This window comes from Sciurus carolinensis, chromosome 11 (genome assembly GCF_902686445.1).
Source record: "Sciurus carolinensis chromosome 11, mSciCar1.2, whole genome shotgun sequence".
NCBI lineage: Eukaryota > Metazoa > Chordata > Mammalia > Rodentia > Sciuridae > Sciurus > Sciurus carolinensis.
Window position 1 is genome coordinate 120,078,458 of NC_062223.1, and position 25,134 is coordinate 120,103,591.

General features: G+C 37.2%; 1 protein-coding gene across 3 annotated transcripts in view; it reads left to right on the top strand.

Moving 5' to 3' along the window:
- The first annotated feature begins 1,346 nt into the window (after positions 1 to 1,346).
- Positions 1,347 to 25,134, top strand: part of LOC124958662 (tubulin-specific chaperone cofactor E-like protein) — a 138,590-nt gene continuing 114,802 nt past the window's right edge. For all 3 annotated transcript variants that reach the window (XR_007103929.1, XM_047516972.1, XM_047516971.1), the window contains exons 1-3: positions 1,347 to 1,541; positions 19,627 to 19,775; positions 21,773 to 21,912. Coding sequence is in view for 2 of the 3 variants with exons in the window: in XM_047516972.1 (XP_047372928.1) it covers positions 19,643 to 19,775; positions 21,773 to 21,912 (273 nt within the window). In the remaining variant the exon portion in view is untranslated. The remainder of the gene's footprint in view (positions 1,542 to 19,626; positions 19,776 to 21,772; positions 21,913 to 25,134) is intronic.

The following is a 25,134-nucleotide window of genomic DNA, read 5'->3' on the forward strand; positions in this document are numbered from 1 at the left end:
GGACTACTTTTGGCTATGGTCATGTCACTGATCCCAATGGTCCCAATGTCATTTAATTCTTAAGGTGATGGAAGGGTCCTTCAATCTTTGCAGAAGGAGGAGGAAAGCCCCCATTTGAACCACCTAAGCCACGCCGCTACTTGGCTTATCCTTCCCTCTATCCTCAGAGCAGTTTCCTTTAGCTAGTTCCTTCTGGATTTACTTTCCCCTCTTAACCCCTGTAAGCTCTATCTACCAAGTAAGAAAAAACAAAACAAAATAAAGTTCAAAACAAGTTCCTAGGAACTGGTGATTGTAAGATACTGTTGGGTCTCCCCTAAAGAATTTGTTTTCCCTCTCTAGGATGCATGTCACATCCCCCAGCAATTCCCTGACCTACACCACACAAAAAAACACACACATCTATGTATGTATGTATTCTGCTTCAACTCCTTGTATTTTAGTTGATATGTCTGTACAAGAATGAGTTCTTTTCAGGATCAGGAGCATCATCCTTATTCTATGAATGATCCTGTAGAAGAAATGCATAAGTACACAAGCAACCACATCCCAACAGCCAGATATAATGAATATGAAGCTGCAGCAATGATAGGTCATAATACGAAGTGTATGTTCTTTGATGCCAGCCTGATCTGCAGTCAGATCTCAGCCTGGTCACTTTTACTAACAGTGAGGTCTTAGGCAATTATTTATCTTCTGAACTTCAGTTTTCAATTCTATAACCTTTGGAGAGTCGGAAAAATTAAAAAATTGCATATGTGCATTGGTTGTAGCTAGAAGGTGCTAAACAAATGAAAGCTGTTATTACTGCATTGGTGTTGGAAGCTTCAGATGCCGCAGGTCTGGGAAGAGGGCACAGAGGTCCAGACTGCCCCACATCATGCCACACTATGATGTGTAAGCAGCATAGGATCTTATGATACTACAGCCAAGTCTCATATAGTATGGATGAGAACACTAAAAAGTCAGAGAGAGGAAATGACTCGATCAGGGTCACTGAGTACATTAGTGCCAAAGCCAGGCCAAGATTCCAGGTGGGTGTGGAGAGGTTCGGTCCAAAACTCCTTTCTGAAGGAGGCTCTGCTGTGACCTGCGCCCTTTCATTCGGAAGTGACAATCTGTCCTCTTTTGCACCTGGGGGTGTCCCTCCCCACACCGTGGAAGGGCAAGGGGAAGAGCAGCAAGTAGGGTGCGTTCTTGCTGAAGCCCTGGACCTTACAGCCCTCTCTGTCGCCATGGCAACCCTGGCTTGCTTGGGAGGACCTGCTCCTCCGGCTCCCCCTCCCATTCACGCAGCGGACGTGACACGTGCGGCAGGGTCACGTGTTGTTGTTGGGCCGGGAAAGCTGCTTCCGGGTCAATGCAGGACACCGGGCTCCGGCGGCCAGAGTGGGGGACGAGGTGAAGCGGAGCCGGGCCCGGGCCCGCCGGGAGCAAGCCGGAGGCTGAGCGGCGGCGGTGACGGCGGTGGCCGGGAGGGGGGAGGAGAGGCGCAGCCCGAGGAGCCGCCGCAGCAGCTCCCCCGCCTCCCGGGCTGAGGGGTGAGTGAGCCCGGCCCGCCGGCTCCGCCGGGCTCTCGGGGCCGGGGCGCTCCCCTCCGGAGCCGGGGCGCGGAGGGCCGCTCCTGGGGGCACAGTGAGGGGAGAGTCGCGGGGCACTCGGGTCGGAATGGCGTTGCCGGAGCAGCTGCCGGTGGGAGGCCTCCCGGGGCTCGGCGGACGGCGGGGCCTGCTGGGCTGGGGCGGAGCGGGAGGGGCTTGGGCGGGGGGCGGAGGCCGGTCCCGGGTGGGAGGGGGGCGTGTGCGGAGCCCCTCCGGGGCCCAGGGAGGATCCGTCTGCTCACGGTGCCCCGCAGGCCTGGGCACTGGGGAGATGCCCCGCACTGGTGGGAGACGGAGACGTGCCTGGGACTGCTGGGGAAACAGGAAACTTGCCTCTGAACTACTGAATTAAAAAAAAAAATAGAGGCCGTGTCCCGAGGGAGGTTTGGTGGGAAAGGGCGGCCATTCATAGGCTCCTGGCGCACCAGGCCAGACCCTAGCAGGGGCGGATGAAAGGATGTGGTAGTTTAACCAGGGCTTTTGGGAGAGTATATTTGCCTCAGCTTGGGACATGCCGAGATAGAGGGGGTGGAATAAAGTGGGGGCTGACAGGAGGGCACCTTGCCTGGGATCTTGCAGACAGTAAGGGTGTTTGGTGCTTCTTGGTTGAGGATGGGGAGTACAGAGTTCTAGGTCCTCTACTAAGAAGACATTTGACGCTATCTTTTCTTGGGATACCGTGATGGCAGAAGTTGTAGTTGAAAGTTGGTTGGAAGAGTTGAACTGTTTACAGTCAGTGCAGAAGGAGGAGCTTTACTCTGAAGGTTGCTAAGCTACAGAGAGCTTGTAGGCACCGCCTAGGGATGTTTGGGGAAGCTGGCAGTGCATTCAGGGCAAAGTACAGACTTAGCAGGGGCTTGTCCCTGTTCTCTTCAAGCTGCCATGGAGCTCTAAATTGATTTCCACGGATTCATCTTGAGCCAAGAGAGTTTGAATAGGTGCTGAAGACTACGGAAAACACCCAGCCTTTGGGTCCTGAGACATTAGACTGGGTATCTGGGGTGGTATCTTCCAAATTTAGTTTGTTTCCTTAAAAAAAAAAAAAAAATCATACCTCATAGTACACTTTACATTGTGATCTAGTAATACCTACACACATGATTTAAAAGTAATTAAACATTTACCCTTATTGCATGTACATTCTGGCAATTTCTATCCCATTCTCTTAAAAACATAACTGGATAACTGAAATTCACTAAATTGACGTATGGGTCTCAGCTTGCAGATTGAAAAGTGCTGTTTCTAATGCACATTTCTTTGATTAGTCAGTATCCCCATCTTCTAGAGAACAAAGATGATTCCAAGAACATGTGTTTTGGGGGGCAGGGGTAGGGCAAGCCAGGTGTAAATGATTCCTTCAGTTGGTTAAATGTTTATAACATATGACATATTTGATCCCTGTTTCCTGAAGTACCATAATCATAATCTTTGATACATCAATGTGGACCAGTCATTTGACAAAATTGTGTACCTATGTCTCTTAATTTTCTCTGTCCTTTGCTGCATCTGAGAATACCAGAGGCCTAGTGCTTTATCTCTACATCACAGTTAAGGAAATTTTATTTCACTTCTAGCCTTATAAAGATACAGTGTTTTGCTTTTATAAAAACATCTTGAACTTTTCTTACTCCAGTAATTGTTAAATGGTATATGTTTTGCTACATGTATAAATGTATAAAATTTATGACTTTGGTATATATCATAAACTTAGGTATAACTTGGAATCATTTAGCTACAAAACTGATTTTTTGTTTATAAAATAGGCGAGACCCTTATAAAAACAGCATTGATTCATAGTAAACATTAGTGAGTGTTGAGGAACAAAGTTAGAGACTTTTTCCTTTGGATAGTTGTCATGCAGCCTCTTCTGCAGAATGTCAAATGATATTACCAAATTTTAATAGGTAAATGTATAGGATATGTATTTGACTCATTTAATAATGTTACTTTTAGTTGAGGATGAGTTCATATGATTTGGAATGTGGAATTCCAAGGCACAGTCATCAGGAAAGAATTACTTATATTAAATTTTATCAGTGGGGACACATTCTTAAATTGATACCTTATGAAAGCATTCCATTGTCTTCAAACTTTGTGTGTGATAAAATGTATCTTTCTTTTAACTGTTGACTATGTCTTGGTTGCTGATGACAGGCTTTATATTGACATGTATCAAACACTTCAAAAAATTATTCCTTTTAATCAGGTAAATATTTGTTTTAAAATATTTAGCTTTCAAAGAATGTTTAAAGAAAATTGTCTTTTGTGGTAGGTGTTTGGAACATTAAGGAAGAGCTCATTAATTTCATTTTCTGGGAATCGTGTACCTGTCAATAAACAGTGTGGAGAACTTAATTCTGAGTGATTGTGTGTTTTTGTTTTGTTTTGTTTTGTTTTTAGTTTTCATTCCTCCTCTTGACTCTCAGACATAAAGCAGGCTCTGTTCCCCTTATAATTTTTCCTTCCAAACTGTTGTGGATTTGGAAATCAGACACATATTTATTAGAATTTTGTATAAAATGAGATTGTGTTACTTTGATGTCTTATATATACACGAAACACTTCTTAATGTTTAAACTGCATGACACATATTTTGGCTATTAGGGCTTAATTATTCACTTCTAAGTCCTGGGCTTTGTTTTAAATAAATGAGCTCTTTATATATTTTGAGCCTATTCTGCAAGTAAGAAAAAGTTCTGAAAAACTATGTGAAATTGATAGTGATACAATTTGAATTTAATAGGTGAAGAAATCATTTTAGCTGTGATTGTTGCCTTTGTCCTACATGCAGTTGATCATTAAGATTTACCATTCCTCCCTTTTTGAACCTACCCTCTTCTGATTTATGTTTCTTGGGAATCAGGACAGTAATAGCCCAACAATTTCCATTGTCTGTTATTCTAATGCTACTTGATCTCACATAGCTTCATGAGAGTATTCTTCCAGATAATATTGCTGTGATTATTTCATTTCTCTCCTCAAAAGCCATTAGTGCTTTCCAGTTCCAGCAATACATAAAGCTCATACTGTTTAGGTTGAGGGCCTTCTCCAACCTTTCTCAATTTTTTTTTTTTTTGACATCATTCCATTTCCCAAAGCAAATCCTCTTCCTCCCAAGGTCTCTAGTCATCATACTTTCCTTGGTATATAACAAAATGTGTTCCCTTTCTTTGTGAAATCCTGTTCATCCTCATTTCATTCAGATGACCCCCTTTTGTGAAGTCTTTCTTGGTTATATTGTTCGTGTGCCTCATTTTTACCTCTTTTAGATCATAAACATCTAGAGGTCACAGGGTTCAAAGATCCTTGCTATTCTAGGACATCCAGCATAGGGTCTATTGGAGCATAGGTCATAGACCTAGTGAATCAGAATCTAGTAGACATATTAAAAATGCATGTCCCTGAGTTTCACCCTGGACTTGTAAAACCTTAATCCCTGCTGGAGCCTAGGACTCTGCATTTTAGTGAGCTGCTCTGGTGACTTTTCTGTTTGATAAAATTTTAAAATCACTGATTAGCATGATGCCTTAAATGACAGTAGGTACACACACTTGATTTTTTGAGCAAACGATGTTAAGAAATTGAGCAATATCGTAGTTCAGGTTGGTTTAATTTTGTGGCTTTGAAATTAGCTTAGATTTGAATCCTGGCTATCACTCACTACCCAAGTGACCGTACCCTTGCTGTGCTTCAATTTTCAGATCTGCAAAACAGGATTAATAGTACCTCTCTTAAGAGTGTTAGGATTAAATGAGATGGTACATGCAAAGCAACACAGCACGTAACACACAGTAAACTCTCAATAGATTTTTATCTGCAGTTGATGATGACCACTAGTATCAGTGTCATGGTAACGAAATATGGTTACAAGAATAGGTTCCAGGTCAGTCATTGTTAATTAGCAGATTGCTCATATGGTTTCAAGAAGTCAGGCTCGCAGTGTTTCCCATTTTAGGTTAATAGATCATGGACCTATTAGGGTTTAAAGTCATAAAGGTGTCTTGCCTCCTTCCTTTCTTTTTTTCTTTTTTTTGACACTGGGATTTGAACCCAGGAGCACTTTACCACTGTGCTACATCCCCAGTGATTTTTTAAATTTTAAATTTTGAGACAGTGTCTGGGTAAGTTGTTAGGCCCTCACTAAATTGCCGAGGCTTGCTTCAAACTTGTGATTTTCCTGTCTCAGCCTTCCATGTCGCTGGGATTGTGGGCTTGTGCCCTTGCACCTGGCTAGATGTTTGTTCGTTTTGAGAAGGATTGGTATTAAATCAGAAAGTAGTTTTCCCTTCGTTTCTCCATTGCCCCAAAAATAAAATACAAACTTCCAGAGGACCTAGGCCCTTACCATCTGACCCTACCCTCCAACAACACTCCACATCATTTACACTCTGTTTCTGTCTTTATCTCGCATTTCTTCCACTTAAATGTACCTGTATGTGTGCCTTCCTCCACTTTTTCATCCAGCAGATTTCCACTGCTGTCCTAAGTCTGTTTTCCATGTGACTGACCTCCTTAGTGAAGATAGTCACTCTCTCAGTGTTCTCAAGATGCTCTGTCCACACTTAAATGCATTACCTTTGTGTACATTTGTCTTCTCAGGAATAGGTTTTAGTCTTGGCATATATTACATTCCCAGTATGTTGTCAATAATTAGTCTACCTGTACTAGAGGGAGAGGATCTTGGCTGTTTGCTCCTATCAGTTCCCCTGTTTGGACTTCCCCACTCCCAGCTTTTACAATAGTAATTAAATTTATTGGCCACATACTATATGCCAGACACTAGATGCTTTCATTTTTAAAATTTCATTTCATTGAATTTTCACATTAACCCTATGAAATAGCTTTTACAAACCAGGGAACAGGCATAGAGAGGTAAGTAACTTGGAGAAATTGCACAGCAGCCACAATGAACGTGGACTTAACCAAAGCCCATGTTCTTTTAACCACAGTGCTATTCTTAAAAAGGCTAAACAGGTGACACGCTTCCAAAATCAGGATCTCGTGGCTGTATGAAACTTTGATTGTTAATTTACTAATCATTCTTAGGAATGTGATCTGTAAGTACTCTCACAAAAAAGGATTGTTTAAAATTTTTCTCTGGATAATGCTTTTCCAGTGACTTTCCAAAATTTTTCTTTCTCCCCAGTCTGCCATACTTTTCCTTGGTGTACTTGATTTTCATTTCTTTATTGGATAACATTACTTCATGTCTATTCAAAATAAAATTCACCTTTTCATTCATCCACAAACCTGTCCAGTGTACATTGAACTGGAATGATGGATGCCTGCTTTTGTGGAACTTGAGTTCTGGTGGAGAGCCACCTTAAACACCAAATGAATGAATCATGATACAAACTGTGAAGAAAGAATGAAGTGGTAATGAGTGATAGATGGTGGCAGTGGTGCCATTTTTGATGGGATGATCAGAGGCAGCCTTTTGGAGAAGGTGACATTTGGGTTTAAATTGGAGAATCATGCTGAGTTGAAGGAACTCTGCCAAGAACAAGGAAGGAGAAATTAGCTTGGCAAGTTTGAGAAGTAGAAAGCCAGGGAGCCCGAAGCCTCGTGTGCTGGGAAAAGAGGGAAGCAGATGAGATTAGAGAGATCAGATAACGTGAAGTCTTGAAGACAGTGCTAGAGCTGGGATTTTATTCTAAATGAGAAAGGAAGCCACTGAAGAATTTAAAGGACATGATTTGGCTTCTTTGTGGAGAATGAATTATACACGTTAGGAGAGACCAAGGAGGAGGCTGTCACAGCAGTCCCGGCTTGGACTAGAGCAAAGTAAAAGATGGAAAGAACTGGGAGGAATTGGGATGTTTTGGACGTGTTGATGGATCTGCCTAGTAATTACATGGGAGTGTGAGAGGAAGAGAAAACTCAGACATAACTTCGGAGATGGGAATGAGTATAGGAGGAGCAGATTTGGAGAGGGACTAAGAGTACTGTTTTTGCCCCGTGTGCCTCTCCTGACCATACACCTCCATCTTGAAAGAATGCCACTGTTCTCAGTTTGTGTTTTTTTATACTCTGACTTTTCTTTATTTTTTTAACTAAATATCTGACCTTAAATTAATGTAAATGATTTAAAAAGACAAATTAATCATCAGTTAATTTTAAATTTAAATTTTAAACTCAGTATAACTGGAATTGTATTGTGTATATTCTTGTGATTAATTATTTCACCCATTCAGCATTGCTTTTTAAATCATTTATGTTGATGAGGAAACAGGCTTAATGAACTATCAATTATTAGTTTATGAATATTTTGTAATATATGCAATCACTGTTTCTTAGATGTAAGAACTTTTTACCCCAAGATTTTTGCAATTTCAGACAATGCTGTTAACAACTTTCTTGTCCTTGTCTCCTGGTGCACATTTACAAGTTCCTAGAGGTCATTTTGACAAGTGGAGTTGGTGTATGAGAGGGCATGTGCATCTTCAACTTTAGACAATGTTGTTTTTCAAAATATCTACAAATTTATATTCCTTTAGTAGTGTGAGTGTTCCTATTCTTCCACATTCTAACACTTGATATTGTCAGAGTTATTAAAGTTTTGGAAACTTACATAAAATGATACATCATCATTGGGAATCTTTTATATATATTAGCCATTTCAGTGTTATCTTCTACTAAATATATTACTTATATTTACTGTCTATTTTTCTTTGAGTTTTTACCTTCTGAAATTATTTTTAAGAGTTCTTCATACTGGTTAGGTATTCTTGCTGCAAGTGTCCCCCTGCTTGATTCTGTTTTATCTCTTGCTTTTTATGTCTTGATGATCAAAAGTTTTTCATTTTACTGATAAACTTCCTTTATAGGTTTTAAAAATATTTTGATTATGAAAAATTTGATTATAATCATAGTACTGTTATTTAGTTCTTAGATAAATGTTTGAAGCGATGAATTTTAAAAAAGAATTGCAATTCCTATGTCGAAGGCAGATCTAAATTATTAAACCTTTATTATTGTAACTCATATAAGGATCATATTTTCTCATGGGCATTATCAATAACTTAAGGTATAAGTTGTATAAAGGCAAGTACCTTTCAAAAGGTTACTCCCCTCATTCATTTAGCAACATTTCTCCTCATGAACATTGGTATAGGACTGAAAGAAAAAGATAAATGAGGATTATATACTTCATAAATCAAGTCTCCCACTAATTTCACTTATTAAGACTTGGTGACTTTATTCTTCACTCATGTCTTAAAATCCTCAAGTGAATTTTGTGTTTAATTTGGTAAGATTAGAACTGGAAATTTTAATGGAAATTAAATAAAATAATAAAATAAAATAAACTGGAAATTTTAATGTTTAATTTTAAATGTTTAACTTTTAATTTAATTTTAAATGTTTAATTTTGGTAAGATTAGAACTAGAAATTTTGGACTTGACCAAATACTTTTTTTATATACCATCTACTTTATTTTCTATAAATATTTTTATAGTAAAATAACAAAATTTACCATTTTAACTATTGTAAGTGTTTAGTCCAGTGGCGTTAAGTATGTACACATTGTTATACAACCATCACCACCATCCCAGAACTTCTTCATTTTTCCAGACTGAAACTCAGTATCCATTAATACCCATTCCCCACTCCCTCCTGTTCTTGGCAATCAACCATGGTACTTTCTGTCCCCATGAATTGGACTACTTTGTTTTAATCTCATGTGAGTGCAGTTATACAGTATTTGTCCTTTTGTGTCCAGCTTATTTCATTTAGTATAATGTCTTCAAGGTTCAAATGTTATGTCAGAATTTCCTCATTTTTAAAGTTGAATAATATTCCATTGTATGTATGTATGTATGACATTTTGCTTAGCCCTCTACCCACTGACAGACACTTGGATTTTTCCCACCTTTTAGCTATTGTGAATAATGCTTCTATGAACATTGGGGTACAAATATCTGTTTTGCTTGCTTTTGATTCTTTTGGGTATATTCCCAGAAGTAGAATTGCTGAATTACATAGCAATTCTGTTTGATTTCAGAATTTATTAATAAACCCAGCTTCATATTTTATAAAATGTATTTGATATGAACAATAGAAGTGACTAGAAAACCTATCATTAGGACATTTACTAGTTTCCAATTATGTGCTAGTTCCAGTCTAGAATAGATACAAAGAAGTGTTAGGAGTCACTCAAATACCTTCCTGTGGATGAGGAAATGGAGAGTTGAAGAACTTCAGTAACTTACCCACAGTCACACAGAGTAGTAGAGTTAGTCAAGATTTACTTCCAGGCAGTTTAGATCCAGAATCAGCACTTAACTACTGTTGGGCATTGTGCCATTAGCCCTAAATGTGGAAGGGACTAGTAACTTCTTCTTCTTTTTTTTTTTAATGTGAAAAATTTCACAGCCTGTCTGCATAACTGATGTTTTAGCATCTGGAATCCCTGGTTATTAGCCAGAGTGGTTTGTAATCACCTCTAGAAAGCTGCTGAGTGATAAACTAGTAGTTTGTTGCTAATGAGACTTGACCTTAATATGGTAGCTTCTGTAGAGCAGAGATAATGAGGTAATCCGTTCTGTAAACAGCTAGATGACCTTAAACTTGTGTGTTCACAGCTAAAAGAAAATGTACATATAGTTTTCTTCTGATGAAACCTAATCCATTCAAGAAAAAAAAAATTCATTGCCTTGCGGAAAAACAAAGAAGTTGAGAATAATTTTCCCTCCTTTTTAAACTAGATCAGGCAGTAGTACTGCTTCTTAGTTTTTTGGTTCAGTTACTTTGATGTGGTTATGAGAAGCATTCTGGCTATAGTGATTTTCATACATTTTAATAAGTTATATTTCTAGAATTTATGGGGGGAGCTGTATACTGTTGGTATGAATTTTTTTTTTCCATTTTAAATAAAGACAGCAGGGCTTAACAGATGAGGGATGCAGAGAGTATGACTAAGCATGCTGGTTGGGCCGTAGAAACCTGAGTAAGTGCCCTCAGTTTCCTTTCCAGATAAGTGGTAGTTTGTCTATTTAAGAGAGTGGTTGTGGAAAATGACTGGGCTTTAAAATGATTGTTAATCTCAGTGTGGAGACACTTGGTTTTCAAACATCAGTTCAAGAGTAAATGTGTTTAATTCTGCTTTGTGTAAGTACAACAACAAAGTCTTGGAATTTTTCTAGATCAAATCTGGGCCAAATAGAAAGGTAGGGGTAGATGTTAATTTATGAAGGAGTTGAGTGTGGGTTGGGGGAAGCTGTTGAAGTAAAGGGTGTTGTGACTGTTAAATCTATTTTGTTGTGATTGTTGTATCTGTGATGTTTTTCTACTGTGTATTTCAGAATGCATAATTTAATAGGGACATGGAATTGGCTTAACACAACAATTTTTGACAATAAAATATCAAGAAATATGTGTTTAGAAATATTTTCACACAAAGAAGTACTTCAGTATAAATAACAGTATTTAACTTTTTTCCTTTCAAATTTCTAATAAAATAATAAAATTCTTGGACTATAACATTTGGATCAGAGTTTCAAGTACTGTGTTTTCCCACAGTAGACTACAAGCTTGGGAGTCTTACTGAATTTGCTAATGTGCAGTCGTAGATGAGAAAACTTTGTCTCTTTGTCCAACATTCAGTGTGCCTTAAAATGGCAGTATAGTTCTTTAGAAGACATTGACAACTCTCAGGCTGTATTTCTCACTGATATTGTTACTAATGCAGTGCAACTAAGAATTTTGGATAGGAAATCTACCGTTTGTGGTACTTTTAAGGAGAAGTATGGTGCCGTGATAGAAGATGGTGGTAGTTGCAATCAATAGGAATGATCAGGAAGAGACTGAACTCACATTTCATCTGGTAGTTTTGGTTTTTTAAATTATTTTTTAATCTTCTACCAAGAAAATTTGATGTGCCACATTATTACACTTGAATGCCATGTAGTATATACAGTTGAGAAAGAGACTTTGAGAAATAGGGTGGTCCTTAGGCTGCAAAATCATGGTGGCCTGGTGTATTATGATAAAGAATTTTATCAACTAGACTTGTTTTGCACTTGGGGTGCTAAGAATTAAGAGTTAAGTTAGTGAACTGGTGAACTATAATTCTATAGAACAGTTCCAAAAGATTGTTAGAATAATTTGTTTTCCTTCTCACCTACAGGAGACATCCACTTGGATACGTTATATAATGCTCAAGGGCAGTAACTGAAATAGAATTGCATGTTCTTTATAGTACATAATTCAGCTTATTAATGAAATACTTTACAAACTTCAAAAATGGGTGGATACGTATTTATTGACATGAAAGTTTGTCATAAACTTGATAGGAAAAAACAGATTATAAAATTATATCTCTAAAAACAGCAATCTGTATGAGAGTAAATATATCTACACAGCTTGGAAAGAGTGGTCTGGAAGGGTGTACACCATAAGGTGCTTCCTCATGCTCAGTGACCTTGCTAAATCTGTCACTGATGTCTCCGGGTATAACTGTGGTTCTAAATATGCTTCAGATATGAAAGCTGTTGGTGACACTTATTTACATCCTTAGCTAACACAAAGGGATACTCCATGGTGGGTGTTACAGGTTTTGCTGTAGTTATTACTTGCATATTTTCACTTGGAAATTTTTAAAAACTCATTGGATGTTGTAGTTTTTAAAAGCAAATATTTGGAAAACAGTTGATTAATAGAACTTTATATATTGATTTATTTAGCCTTTCCTGGAGGGAAAATACATAACATACACATATACTTTTCCAGAATTGTTCTGTTTTATTGGGAATACACTTATAATGAGGATCAGAAATGCTGATTTAGAAAACCAAAATTCTAATTTCCTGTAAATGTGCAAATATCTGTCAGGGTTTGGATTCAGTGGGGAATCATTCAAAAACAGGTTTCTTTGGATAAGGGTTAAAGGAGGAGTCTACAAAGTGAAAGTTAAATGGGCTAAAACAAAAGAAAAAACGAATAACATTCCTGCCTCCCCCCCCCACCAAACCAAACCAAATCAAACAAAAGAAAAGAAAAGTTAGTAATACTAAGAGATTCCTTGAAGATATGCAGGTGATAATACTCCTCAGGTTTTGGTTTGTTAATTATTGCTGGTCTCCCTCGACCCCCACCCCCATCCCAAATTTAGCCTATACATTCCTCTTTTGTTTGTTTTTGAAAAATATCTCTTTCTTAAGCCTGGTCTTCCTGTATAAGTGTCCCATCTCTTCCGCTTTCATCTAAGCCTCTCAAAGATGAGTTCATACTCATTGGTTGTCTCCACTTATTTATTTCCTTAACTCCCTATACTATGGTTTCTACCATCTCGACTTACCAAAACTACTTCTCCTAAGATGAACAAACTCCTAATTGCCCTATCCTTCAGGGATTTTAAAATTCTCATCATTTTGACTGCTCTGTATTCTGCATAAGAAGATGAGTAATCTCCATCCTTGCACTCCATTCATAGTGATCTATCAAAAATTTTCTTTTATTTCTTCAGGATAAAAATCTAGCCTGAGTAAGATCAGTCATGATCTGATTGCTGTCTTCTGTACCATCAAATTTCCTGCCTCCTGCATGCGCCAGCATGTGTATTTATGTGTTAGCACTACTGTTGCTGGCCCATGTTTCAGATCTCTTGAGCCTTAATGTACCATTGTTTCTTGTGCCTGAATATCCATCTCACCCTGTGACTTAATCTTAATTTTTTACAGTGCCTTAAGGTTAACTTACTTAATTCATCATGCTTCCAAAGTTTAATCATTTCTTATTTTTTAGATATGTATCATCTTGTTTCCTTCTAGATTGTCGATGTCCTGAGGACAGGGTTTGGATTTTATTCATTCTCCCTTTCTTCAGGCTTAGCACAGTGTTTGGCACAGATTCAGCTTCTGGTATATACTTGTTCAGCTGAAGTAAGCTCTGTGAGATCACATATTTTGTACATAATGAGTGGGCAAATAAACCTAATTGGGACCAATTGGTATGACATGAAAAGAAATGGCAGAGAAAGCTAAATGTGTTTGTTGACTTCATTTTTATTGAACAATTGGTAAATAATTCCATTCTCAGGTTGGAATCAACAGACACCTAGGTAAAGGAAAAAAAAAAAAAAAATCACTGGCATGAAATATCATCTGATCCAAGGAACCTAAAGGTGAAATTGTGGAGCCTGTAGACAAAATGTTTAGCCTGGGTTGTTTTCAAATATTACTAGCAAAAGATTGGCAGGCAAATTTTTGAGTGTAGTTTTTTTTCTGCCCTGCTCTGATGAATAGATAAGATTGATGTATGTAAATGAAACTGAAAGTAATTTTAAACTACTCGAGAATATTTTCCTTTTATGAAAACTATGAATACTCTTTTGAAGATTTAGCCCCATCCTAAATTAATGCCCTGTTTGAATTATTGTTTCTTTTCCAAATTGTAAATCAGTTCCCAACTGTCTATTCTAGTAGCTTGAAACCTGCAGGAATGGCTTCCTGCTTACCTGAAGCCCCACTCAAAACTCCTGCTCTGTTCTTTGTTAGTCTCCACAGTAAGAGTTGACCCAGGGCCTGAACCTCCCAAGGCATCTCCACCTCCTGATGTGGTTGTGACTGTAGTCAGAATACTTTGGATAAAATTTGGGAACTTTTATTGACATGTTTAATTTGGTGTGCAAAGGCAAACTATGCAGCCTGAGGATATTCTTCCAGCTCTTATGTTCAGTCCATAGTGGAGCTTTTGCTTTGTCCTCCTTAAAGCCACGATGAAGAATAGCAGAACACACATCTGGCAGATGTTCTTTACCATTCACCTCAGTGCTTCCTCTTAGTTTCATTCTAGATTGATTCTGAGACTTGGATGTGTCTTGTTTCTGCTTGCTTTTACTTTCCTGATTCTGTATTACAAAATTATCTCTGTTTGGCCATCCATTTTATTTTCTCAGTTCCTTTAAAAATTATTATGAAGTGTGTGTTCTGCATATTTAATTCCAGTTTGGAATTGTTTGCATAGAAACTTTATACTCATGAGGAAATTATAAAATCCTTCAAATTATTAGGGCATTCCCAGATACATTACATTAAAATATTTTATATTTTGAAAAGATGAGGTATGAATATGGTGAGTTCCAGTTTTCAAAAGGTATACATTGAAAAGCAAATCTTCCTGCCCTTCCTCCTCATTTCTTTTCTCTGGAGTCAGCTGTTGGTACTACTTTTACTCATTTCTGTTTTTTCACTCTGGAGATAGTCTGGATACATACAAGCCGGTAAATCTATTTTTATAAGATTTAAAATTTATATTTTGGCATTCTGTGGCATAGTATTTATATCTCTTGGAAGTTGAGTGAGGCTGGTAGTATTTATACTTTATGAAATATACTACTTCACATTGTTTCCTTGTGAAATAAATATTGATGTTGCATAAGACCACGAGGTTAGATCTAGTATATCTTCCAGTGTTAGTGGTCAGACATGGCTTATTTTCTGTTTTCAGTTGCATTGTGTCATACTAATTTTGATCTATCCTTTTATTGGGAACATAAAATATAAATTGTTTGATAGCGATTGAGGGTACTAAGGAGGCTGGATGTTCTGTTCTGATATTTATCCACCTGGCAAAAGTCCTCTGAGTACCTTAATCTCCAATTTGTACTTTATCTTGACTTTTTCCAAGTACTTTATAAGAGGATTTTATAGTCAGGATCTTGTGGTACAAAGGATTTGAGATTTTCACAGGCATATTCCACATCTCGGAAATAGAACTGAGCAACATCACCCAAGATTCCTGGCTCCTTGGCTTTAAGCACCAATTCAGAACAGTTTTACAAATGCATTAGAACTCTGCCAACTATAGAGCAGAGGTAGACTATAGAGGTAGACTGATGAAATTTGATTATCCCCCATACCCCCCAAAAAAATCCTTTTAAAAGGCTCTGGTTAAAGATCTTTTTCCACCCAATATTTCCTGATTTTTCAGTCTTCCTGGTTTTTAGTACTCCTTTCCCACCTACTGTTCCTCCTCAAACTGCCCCAAAAGATACTGAGTAGATTTATGTTACCAATCCATTTTGCAGCCTTAACATTCTAATTCAAAATCCACATATCCAAGAGTGCATCATCTGCATTCCTCGGAAACTAGTACAGTAGATAGAGTATCCTGGGCAAGAACCAGTGAAGGCTCCTGGTGTTGCTTTTCAGTCTTTAGAATAATAATATTTTTAAAACATCGAGGCTATTTGGAAGTTATTCAGGTATGGGGCTGGATGGTTTTTTTTTTTTGTTTTTTTTTTTTTCTGCCATGAGGGGAAAATTTTTTAAGTTCCCATGCTTGCTTGATTGAATCCAGGGCATTTAACCATTGAACCACATCCCCAGCTCTTTTTAAAGTATTTTATCTAGAGACAGGATCTTGCTAAGTTGCTTAGGGCCTCGTTAAGTTGCTGAGTCTGGCTTTGAACTCACTATCCTCATGCCTCAGCCTCCCGAGCCGCTTTGTAGTCCCTCAGTTTGTCTATATTTCAGTTGTGTCTGACTATTGGCCTTGAATTATGTAGTTCAGTGGTTCTGAATTCTACAGATAAAAGATGCTACTTAAACACAGTGATCATTATTTTGACAGGGAGAGTTCACCTTCCCCACACATTTTTTTTTTATTCTTTTGAATTGCCAATTGTATGGAAGATAGCAATGTAACTTCTTTGATGTTTTTGTTAAACATTTGTACCAATTCTGCTGGTATTCAGCTAGAGACAGGCCTTTGATAAGAGCTCTGGTGCTGGTTCCAAGTGGCAGAGGACCTTCTCTATGTTGTCTGCTGTTGGTGGAGATACATTTACTTTTAAAAAGATCCTTTCAGCCTGAAGGTTCCCAAAGCATAAGATGAACAAAATCCAGCTCAAAAGTTGACACCGTGAGTATTAGGAAAGAACCATCCTATGCAGATACTTACCATTTTATGTAGATAGAAATAACAAACTATCAGGCACTAAAATGGTCTCTATCCCTAAGCTTACAAGTGAAAATTTTAAACAGAGGACAGTCCTGTATTTTCAAGGTGACTTGTGATATACTCAGTTTTGAAATGTATTCCATAGTCTAACCTTTGGTAAGTTATAGAGATGAAACTTTGTTCAGTGAATGGATACATGTTCCATGAGCATTCACTGTGTTCTAAATATTGGTGAACTGATTTCACCAAGTCCCATAGACATGGTCTTGGTGTAGTGGTCTAGGAGATAAGCCAGGTTTAATGACTACTTTTATATTAATTCATGCTTTTCTCCAAGTTCTTGTGGCAGACCTGAGGGGAAGGTTTAGACCATCCATGGGTGAGAAAGATAAAGCAGGAAGGTTCGATTACTCGCATACATGTACCCAGCTAGTGAGAGAACATAAATTTCCTATGTTCACGTGCTCTCTAGTTTACCATAACTTCCTCTTAAAATTAATAGCATTTGTATTTAGAGCTTTACAATAGCCCTATAATCCAAATAATGTATTTATATATTTTAGGGCTCCACATCAACCCTGTAATCTGAGTAGTGTAGATGTTAATATTTTATAGACATTTGAGTCCCAGAGAGAAATACTTGACTTGCTTGATGGCATAAAACTATTAAGTGGTGAAATCTGAGTGGGACTTAAATCTATTCCCCATCCTGAATTCTCTGCTTTTTCCTCTTGGCACCCTGGAGGCAAGTGATTTTAATAACTCAGCAGCATTTATCAAGCCCTTACTATGTATAGTACACTGCGCCTGATGCTATGAATCGATACTGAAAGAAATAGAATTGCACAGTTTCTCTCCACTTTATAATTTAATGGTGGAGTTAAGATAATAACATGAGAAATACCTAGTGTTCAGTATAATTAAACTATGCAAGTAGAAATAAACCAGTGCATCCATACTGAAGTATGGTAAACCATTTGAAGCATTATCTGACTGGTATCAAACAGCTCGCTGAGAAACTTTTAAATGTTCCTTCCTCTTGATTTCTTCCAGGAAAAAGCAGCAGTAGTCCTTCTTAGCCTCTCTGTAAGCCTCTCTCATAATCTATAACTATGTTCAGGTCTCTCCTATTTTGAGAGAAAAATCGTGACAATTGCCTCTTGATTCCTCTCCTCTGTTTTGTGCCTGCCAAACTTATCATCTCTTATGCCTTCTCCTTTTCTCATTAAAGTCCTCAAAATACTGGCTGTACACTCTACTCTTTGGTTGTTCCTTTTCTTTTTCTTCATGACTTTGCTTCTTCTGTGTGTCCTTTAAATATCATTGATTCCCATGTTCTCTTGTCCTTCCGTTCTTATTCAGAGTACTTCTTATATTCTGATGATGCCCAAATCTCCATCTTTCTCACTCAAATTTAGACTGTTTCCCAGAATATTCCACAAGTGCCTCAAATTGAATATGTATAAAATGGAATCCATAATTCTCCCCCTTTAAAACTGACTACGATCATATTTTCTTGACTAATGGTACTAGTTAAAGGTAGTATGGTCACTCGTCACCTGTACTGGAAACCAGCCTTGACTCCTTCTCTCGGCCCCTACAGTTCCTGAAAAGCTTGCTTTCTAAGTCATCTTGAATCTGCCCCATTTCTAATTCTTCCCCTGCTCTGACTTTTCAGGCCCTCATTGTCTTGCTCTTATATTCTTGCAGCAACCTCCTAACTCTTCTCCCTTCCTTCCCTCATTTTCCTCATGTCCATTAACTGTATAATTGCCAGGGTGAGTTTTCAACAAAACAGTTGATTGTTGTATTCCCTTCCCCAAAACCTTTTCATTTCTTCCTGCTTACCATAGGATAAAGCTCAGCCTCTTAATGTGGCACGTAAGCTCTCCTTTGAGATTCCTGTGGAGAAATGACGTCTTCTATGGTCCTGCTGCTTTGGCAACACTGGATCTCTTGAGGTTACTTATATATGCCATTGTACATTCTCCACCTTCATTCATGATATACTTTATTTAAGTGGTCTCTGTGTTCCTCTCTTTTTCTGATTTTTTTAATTTTTAAAAAGTAGCCTGGTAACTGATAGTTAGGATTAGAGAGTTAATTGTAGTCATCAGTATTTTGGTGTATGTTTGATATAAGCATAGGCCAGCTCCTTAAGTTAATATGTTAGCAGGCTATTAGCATGTATTACCTCTTTTAACATATACAGGAGTATTGAGAAAATTCTAGAGTTACTGATTGTTTGGACCCTGAGCTGAGGTTAAACAGAAAATCCTCTACCTAAACTCAGAACAAAAAGAAATGACATTCTGTATTAGTTAGGCTTCAGTCTGGTGGTAAGTTAACCAAAAAAATTGAAAATAACAGTGGATTAAATAAAATAGGTTATTTATTTTCTGAAATTTCTAGAGATATATAGGTATATGGCAGTTCAGTTCCAGGAAGTCCTCTAAGGACTCAGGCCCCTTTTGGCAATTTGCTCCTCTTCTCATTAGGATATATTCCTTGGTTCATGGTCCAAGGTGGCATGTGTTTCTATTTAGTAAAATGAAGGAAGACACAAAGGAGGTCAAATAAAATACTTTGGCTGTCTTTTGTGAATGATTGCTAGAAGTTGCTACAGACTATTTTATTTCTATCCCAATCATATATAGTCATATATTTATTTCTAAATACAAATAACGAGTATACAGTTAAAATTTCTATTACTGTGGAAGAAGAGGAAAATGAATTTCAAGGGACAGATAATAAAGGCTCCATGCAAATTATTTAGCCTCATGTTTAGTCTATACCTTTTCTTTTAGTCCTTTTTCCAATTACTACATGAACTCTGCACCAGCATAAAACCTTGTTATTCTTGATTGGAAGAAATCACCTCTTCTTAATCTTGGAATAGTTTTTATTATATTGCAAATATAATATGCCAAGCTATGTTGTCATCACCTGTCTCTGTATATGTAGGTTCCTTAAATCATAAGATCTTAACCACAGTGTAAGTTCCTGTGGGCAGTGACCATGTATTATATGTCTGCAATGCCTACATTAGAGCTGGATAAATAATTGGTTTTCGGTAAATATTTCTTATATGAGTAAATAAATAATTTTGATGGTTTCTTGTAGAATTTAGGAAAGAAAGATGGACCAACCTAGTGGAAGAAGTTTTATGCAAGTATTATGTGAAAAATACAGTCCTGAAAACTTTCCTTACCGCCGTGGCCCTGGGATGGGAGTCCATGTCCCAGCCACACCTCAGGGCTCTCCTATGAAAGGTAAGAAAAATGAAAGCTAATACATTTATTTACTGGAGCTTACTTAGGAAGTTAGATCACAAAATTGCCTTGTTTACAAATGATTTTCTTTACTTGAAATGATGAGTCAAATAATCTTTCCCCCTTGTTTTGATCTCAGATTTTTAAGAACCCCAGGACTTATTTGCCTCTAGATTGGCCAAAAGGAGTTGTAGTTGTACTTACAGGGCAAGAATAATGTTCAAGTGGTAATATTTCTTTCTTTTTTTTTTTTTTGCCAATAAAGTTTTTTTATTTGTTCTTTTTAGTTATACATGACAGTAGCATGTATTTTGACATGTTTATACAAACATGGAGTATATCTTATTCTAATTAGGATCCCATTCTTGTGGTTGTACATGGTGTGGAGATTCATTGTGATGTATCATATATGTCCACAGGATGGTTATATCAGAGTCTTTCCACTGTCTTTCCTATTCCTGTCCCCACTTCATTTTTCTTTGTTTAATCTACTGAACTTCTATTCTCACCCCCTACCTGCCCAATGGTAATATTCAAGTGCACGTTGTTTCAGGGATCCTGGAGGGTGCAAATAGTGCAAGACTGTCCTGTGCCTTCAAGGACTTAACTGGACAAGGCATTCACATTTACAAAGATAACACAGAGTAGTTTATCAGAGGAATGACACTGATTGGGAAGGAAATTTAGAAGAAAATTAATAACCAGGAAGGGTTCAAAGCTATGAGACTTGAACTAGTCTTTCAGGAATGTAGAATTTGGTTAGAGAGCAGATAAAGACATTCTAGGAGAAGGATTAGGTGTGAGCTAAATTCTATAATTAGAAATGTGCAAGGTACATTTTTTTGCTTACCTTTCAGCTTAATGTTGTATTTAACAGATCTTGGAAATAGTTTTTTGTAATTAAGGGGGATTAATAGTAAATCGATATTTTAGTTCTTGTGTTCAGAGGTTACCAAGTATTTGTTATTTCTCAATATAATTTTTATCACTGCACATGACCTAGAATGGTGGAGAGAAGTGGACTTCATACTTAGCCTTTTTTTTTTTTTTTTTTTTTTTTTTTTTTTTTTTCTGGGATCCATTCCCATTCTGAGAAATTTGATACTGGAAAATACTGTTAGAAAACCATACAATTTGAGGCCTCCGTTAATAAAGCATAACCTTTATGAGATCTTGTTTTTTACCAAGTGGGAAAAGAGTGGTTGAATTCACATGTTTTTCCTTTTTAGTAGAGCTAGTAAGAGTGATTTTATTGATACATGTATTTTTGAGCCAGGTAGAACTCAAAGCTGTTACCTCAGTTTGACCAAATTCACCAACTATTTCAGAGTCTGAAACACTTTCTCTCATTACAATTATAATTTAAAAGAAGGTTAATTTTCAAAAGGGAAAAATTCTGCATGGGTATGAAATGGGTCTAATTGGTAGACAAGTATGAAAGAACCAGATGTAGAGTTTTGAAAGGATCTGTTTTAAGTGAGGAAGATTTCTTCAGTGATATGAACTTGAAGAACAGAAGTGGTTTAGTAGTAGATTATCTAATAGTTTGAGGTATTTTTTATAGGCAGCAAAAGGTAATGATTCATATCAGTCAAAGAGAAAAGTGCTATCCAGAATACTTTTGAACTAAATTAAAGGGAGAAAAGAATTGAGGCCAAAAAGAAGGTGGTGATAATCAAGGCGTGCATTTCATCTGGTGTTCAGGTGATAAGAGGTTAGTGTGGATGATGGCTCTGTTGTAATTGAGATGAAGAGTCCTGCCAGGAGTTAAAGCCTGGGAGACTTTTGGAGGTACTTTTGAGCTTCTTTTGGGCCACAGTTATCGGCCTCCCCTTAGAATTCAGGATCCTTGGGGCCTGTTAATATTCTGTATTTTCCGGGTCCTTTTGTAATTTCACAGAGTTTTATTTTTGTTTCTTGATGGTTCCTAGGAGCTGAACTTATGTAGATAAGAGTTAGGCTGATGTAGAAAGTGTTTTGTGTCCCCTGTGATTCAGATCGCCTCAACCTCCCAAGTGTACTAGTGTTGAACAGCTGTGGAATAACCTGTGCAGGAGATGAAAGAGAAATCGCTGCCTTCTGTGCTCATGTGTCGGAACTAGATCTTTCTGACAACAAACTCGAAGACTGGCATGAGGTAACATTTTTATAATGCTGTGTTTTGGCAAAAGGCAGTAATAGCTGTTATATTATTATTTATGTTATAATGTGTTCTGCTGAATTCTAGTTCTCACTGGGATTCTTGTCTGTATGTCTCAAGATAAATAATTGACTGCATCAGCCACCTATGATGATTTAACAGTTAGTTTTGTTACTGCTAACTTTTTTTCATCAATGTGAAAAGCACTGAGGAACTTTTTATTCCAGGCATCAGGACGTTAGTGAGTCTACAGAGATCTATACTGCTAACAACACATTAAGTTCTCATTTCTCTAGTGCACATCCTACACTTACTCTCTACTTCTGCTTCAATTGTCATTACTATAAATTGACGTAAAATTGCTGGAATTTGAGCTGGGTGTTAGTGATGCATACTTATAATTCCAGAGATTCAGTTGCCCAAGCAGGAAGAGCACAAGTTCAAGGCCAGCCTTGGTAACTTAGTGAGACCCTTAACAACATAGTGAGACCCTGTCTCAAAATAAAATGTAAAAAGGGCTGGGGATGTGGCTCCATGGTTAAGCACCCCTGGGTTCAATCAGTGGTACAAAATTTTTTTAAAAAAGGAAAATAAGTAAATTAAAAGAGCCAGGGAATTAGCTCAGTGGTAGAGTGCTCCTCAAAAACAAAATTGAAATCAAATTATAAAATATTAATTTTTATTATTGAAATTTATTTTAAATATTTTAGAACTTCTCATATTATCATGATCCTCTCACAGTTTAATATAACTTATGTCTTTAGACCACAGAATAATTCTAAATTAAGTATGCAAAAATAGCATTTTAACATTGTTTTATTATTATAGATAATATTACCCACCTGAATATAACGTTTCCTGATGAGGCTACTATTAAGAATAAGGGGAAAACACTTTTTTCGGCTTGGTTTATTTTCTTGCTTTAATTTAGACTCTTATGTTTTGTTTTTATTGGAGAAATTTGTTAATGGGTTTTCCTGGGTTTGGTTGTATCCTCTATTCTTCAGTGCCACCACATACTCCTTTGAGTAAACAAATCATGATATGGCCCTGCTGCATGTAGTCCCTCGCTTGCTTTTCATGGCCTTGAAACCACAGGGTCTGAACTCCTTCAGCATGGACCTTCATGATTTGGCCCTTTGCAATGTTTAAAAATTTATCTCCATTTTAGCCATATACTTTTACTTACAACCCATGATAAGTTCATGATGCGAAAATCTTCCTTGCTTTTATTCCTTCCAAACGTGCTCTTTTTCCTCTTCTCTCCCTGGCCACTTCTATTTTTTCTTCAAGACTTGGCCCAAGTTGCTGTTTCTCTGTGGAAATTTTCCCTGATTTCACTCAGCTATAGTCATATTGTCCCAGAGCATTATACCATACTGTTGTGAAAGGATTTATCCCAGCGTAGAGTAGTCACTTGCTTACCTCATAGTTTTCCTTCTAGACTATGAGCTTATTTCATATGAAGATTTTTATCTTTTTTATTGTGAGCACCCAGCATATTAGGTAGCCAGAAAGTTTATCGAATGTGTTAATGAATAAATGATTATATCTTGAGGATTGATCAAGCCCACTTGCTCCAACTTTTCCTGTAATCTTAAGAAATTCCCCTAAAATGTTAGTGCTTCAGTCTGCTCATCATAAGACAGAGTTGCTGATAAGATTAATAATTAAAACACTTTGTAGATATTGAATGCTATACAAATCCTAAGATGGCTTTCTTGTTTAAGCAAAAAATTTGTTCAACTTTTCTTACATTTATCTAATTCATAATCTTGTTAATCTGGTAACTGTATTCTTTGTTATGTTTTCTGTTTTTATTAGATTTTTACCAAAATTCTTCAGGGTGCATGCAACCTGACTTCTGAGTAATTTATTAATGTATGCAGATCACAGGGCTGTTCTAAGAAATTATTTCCAGTTGTACATTTATCTGTTCAAAAAATCTGAGCATGCTTTTATTTATCTATTTATCTAAACAACTAGTATAGTTCACTATTGAACAAATTATAGTCTGTGCTTTCTGGGCCCTTTGAGATACCAAATCACCATGCATACTCTGTCCACCCTGCACAAATGCAATAAGAATGACCTTGTTAATCTTCCTCCTCCTCTGTGATACTCCTAAGTTCTGCATGGTTGAAATTTGCGGCCTGTGTTGGTGAAAAGTCAGACCAATTCTTCTTGTGAATCAGTTGAATTGCTATGGTCCTTGCTGAATCTTCTGAATTTGTTTCTTTGGGAGTAAAATTTCACATGCTTTGTGCTTTGTGTTTTGGCCTGCACTCTGATTAGGTACATGAGCTCTGCTCACTGGTGAGAACAGTTTAATAATGATGTAGTTGCCACTTTAGAAGGAAGATGTATATAATATGGATCAGAACTTACACTAAGTAATTCAGCCTTTCCTCTGCTTTGCTAAAAGTTTGTGTTAAATATTTCTCAGGTTTCATTGATCTATAGCCAGAACGTTAGCTATTTATTTGTACTCTGCACTAAAGTTTTTACATTTCTATATGTGCTCAGTAGTCCATCTTTAGGCAGTTTTTAAATAATGTTGGTTGCTGCTACTTTCAGCTTTCCATTTTCCAGTTTATTTTTGTTTTCATCATTCCTTTATATTTTTTCCTTATCCTTAACTGTAATAGATCCCAATCTTTAGAGTATATATCAGAGCAGAAAGAGATGGGAGAAATACTGAGAGTAAAAGAATATTGATTTTTAACCTTGATTAAACTCTTTGCCAGGCTACAAATGCCTCATAGGTCACTGGTTTTAAGACATTACATTTCAAACCCCATTACAATCTACATGTCTGATTACCAGAAAGATCATTTGTTCCTAGCCTTTAACTAAGTTCACCTCAGCCAGTATTGATAGAGCAATATGGAACAAAATAATGTAGTAGGTTCTTTCAGTTTTCTGAATGGTCACTAATGTTACAAGTAACTTCTTTTGTAGTTTAAACTATTGACTGCTATATATCCAAAGGCTAAGGTGAAAGCAAGTGAGAAATGTAATACTTTTGGAGGAAGAATAGATTTGCCACCACCTTTCTAAAATTGGGCCTTAGGTATAAAAAAAGTGCATTTTTTAAGCTATTGACTTGAATTTTTGGCTGTGTAGAATTTTGTCTGACATTTCCCAAGATATCTCCTTTTCCCCCCTCTTTTCCTTATCAAAACCATTTTATAAAAGAAATTAAACCAAGTAGTTAAG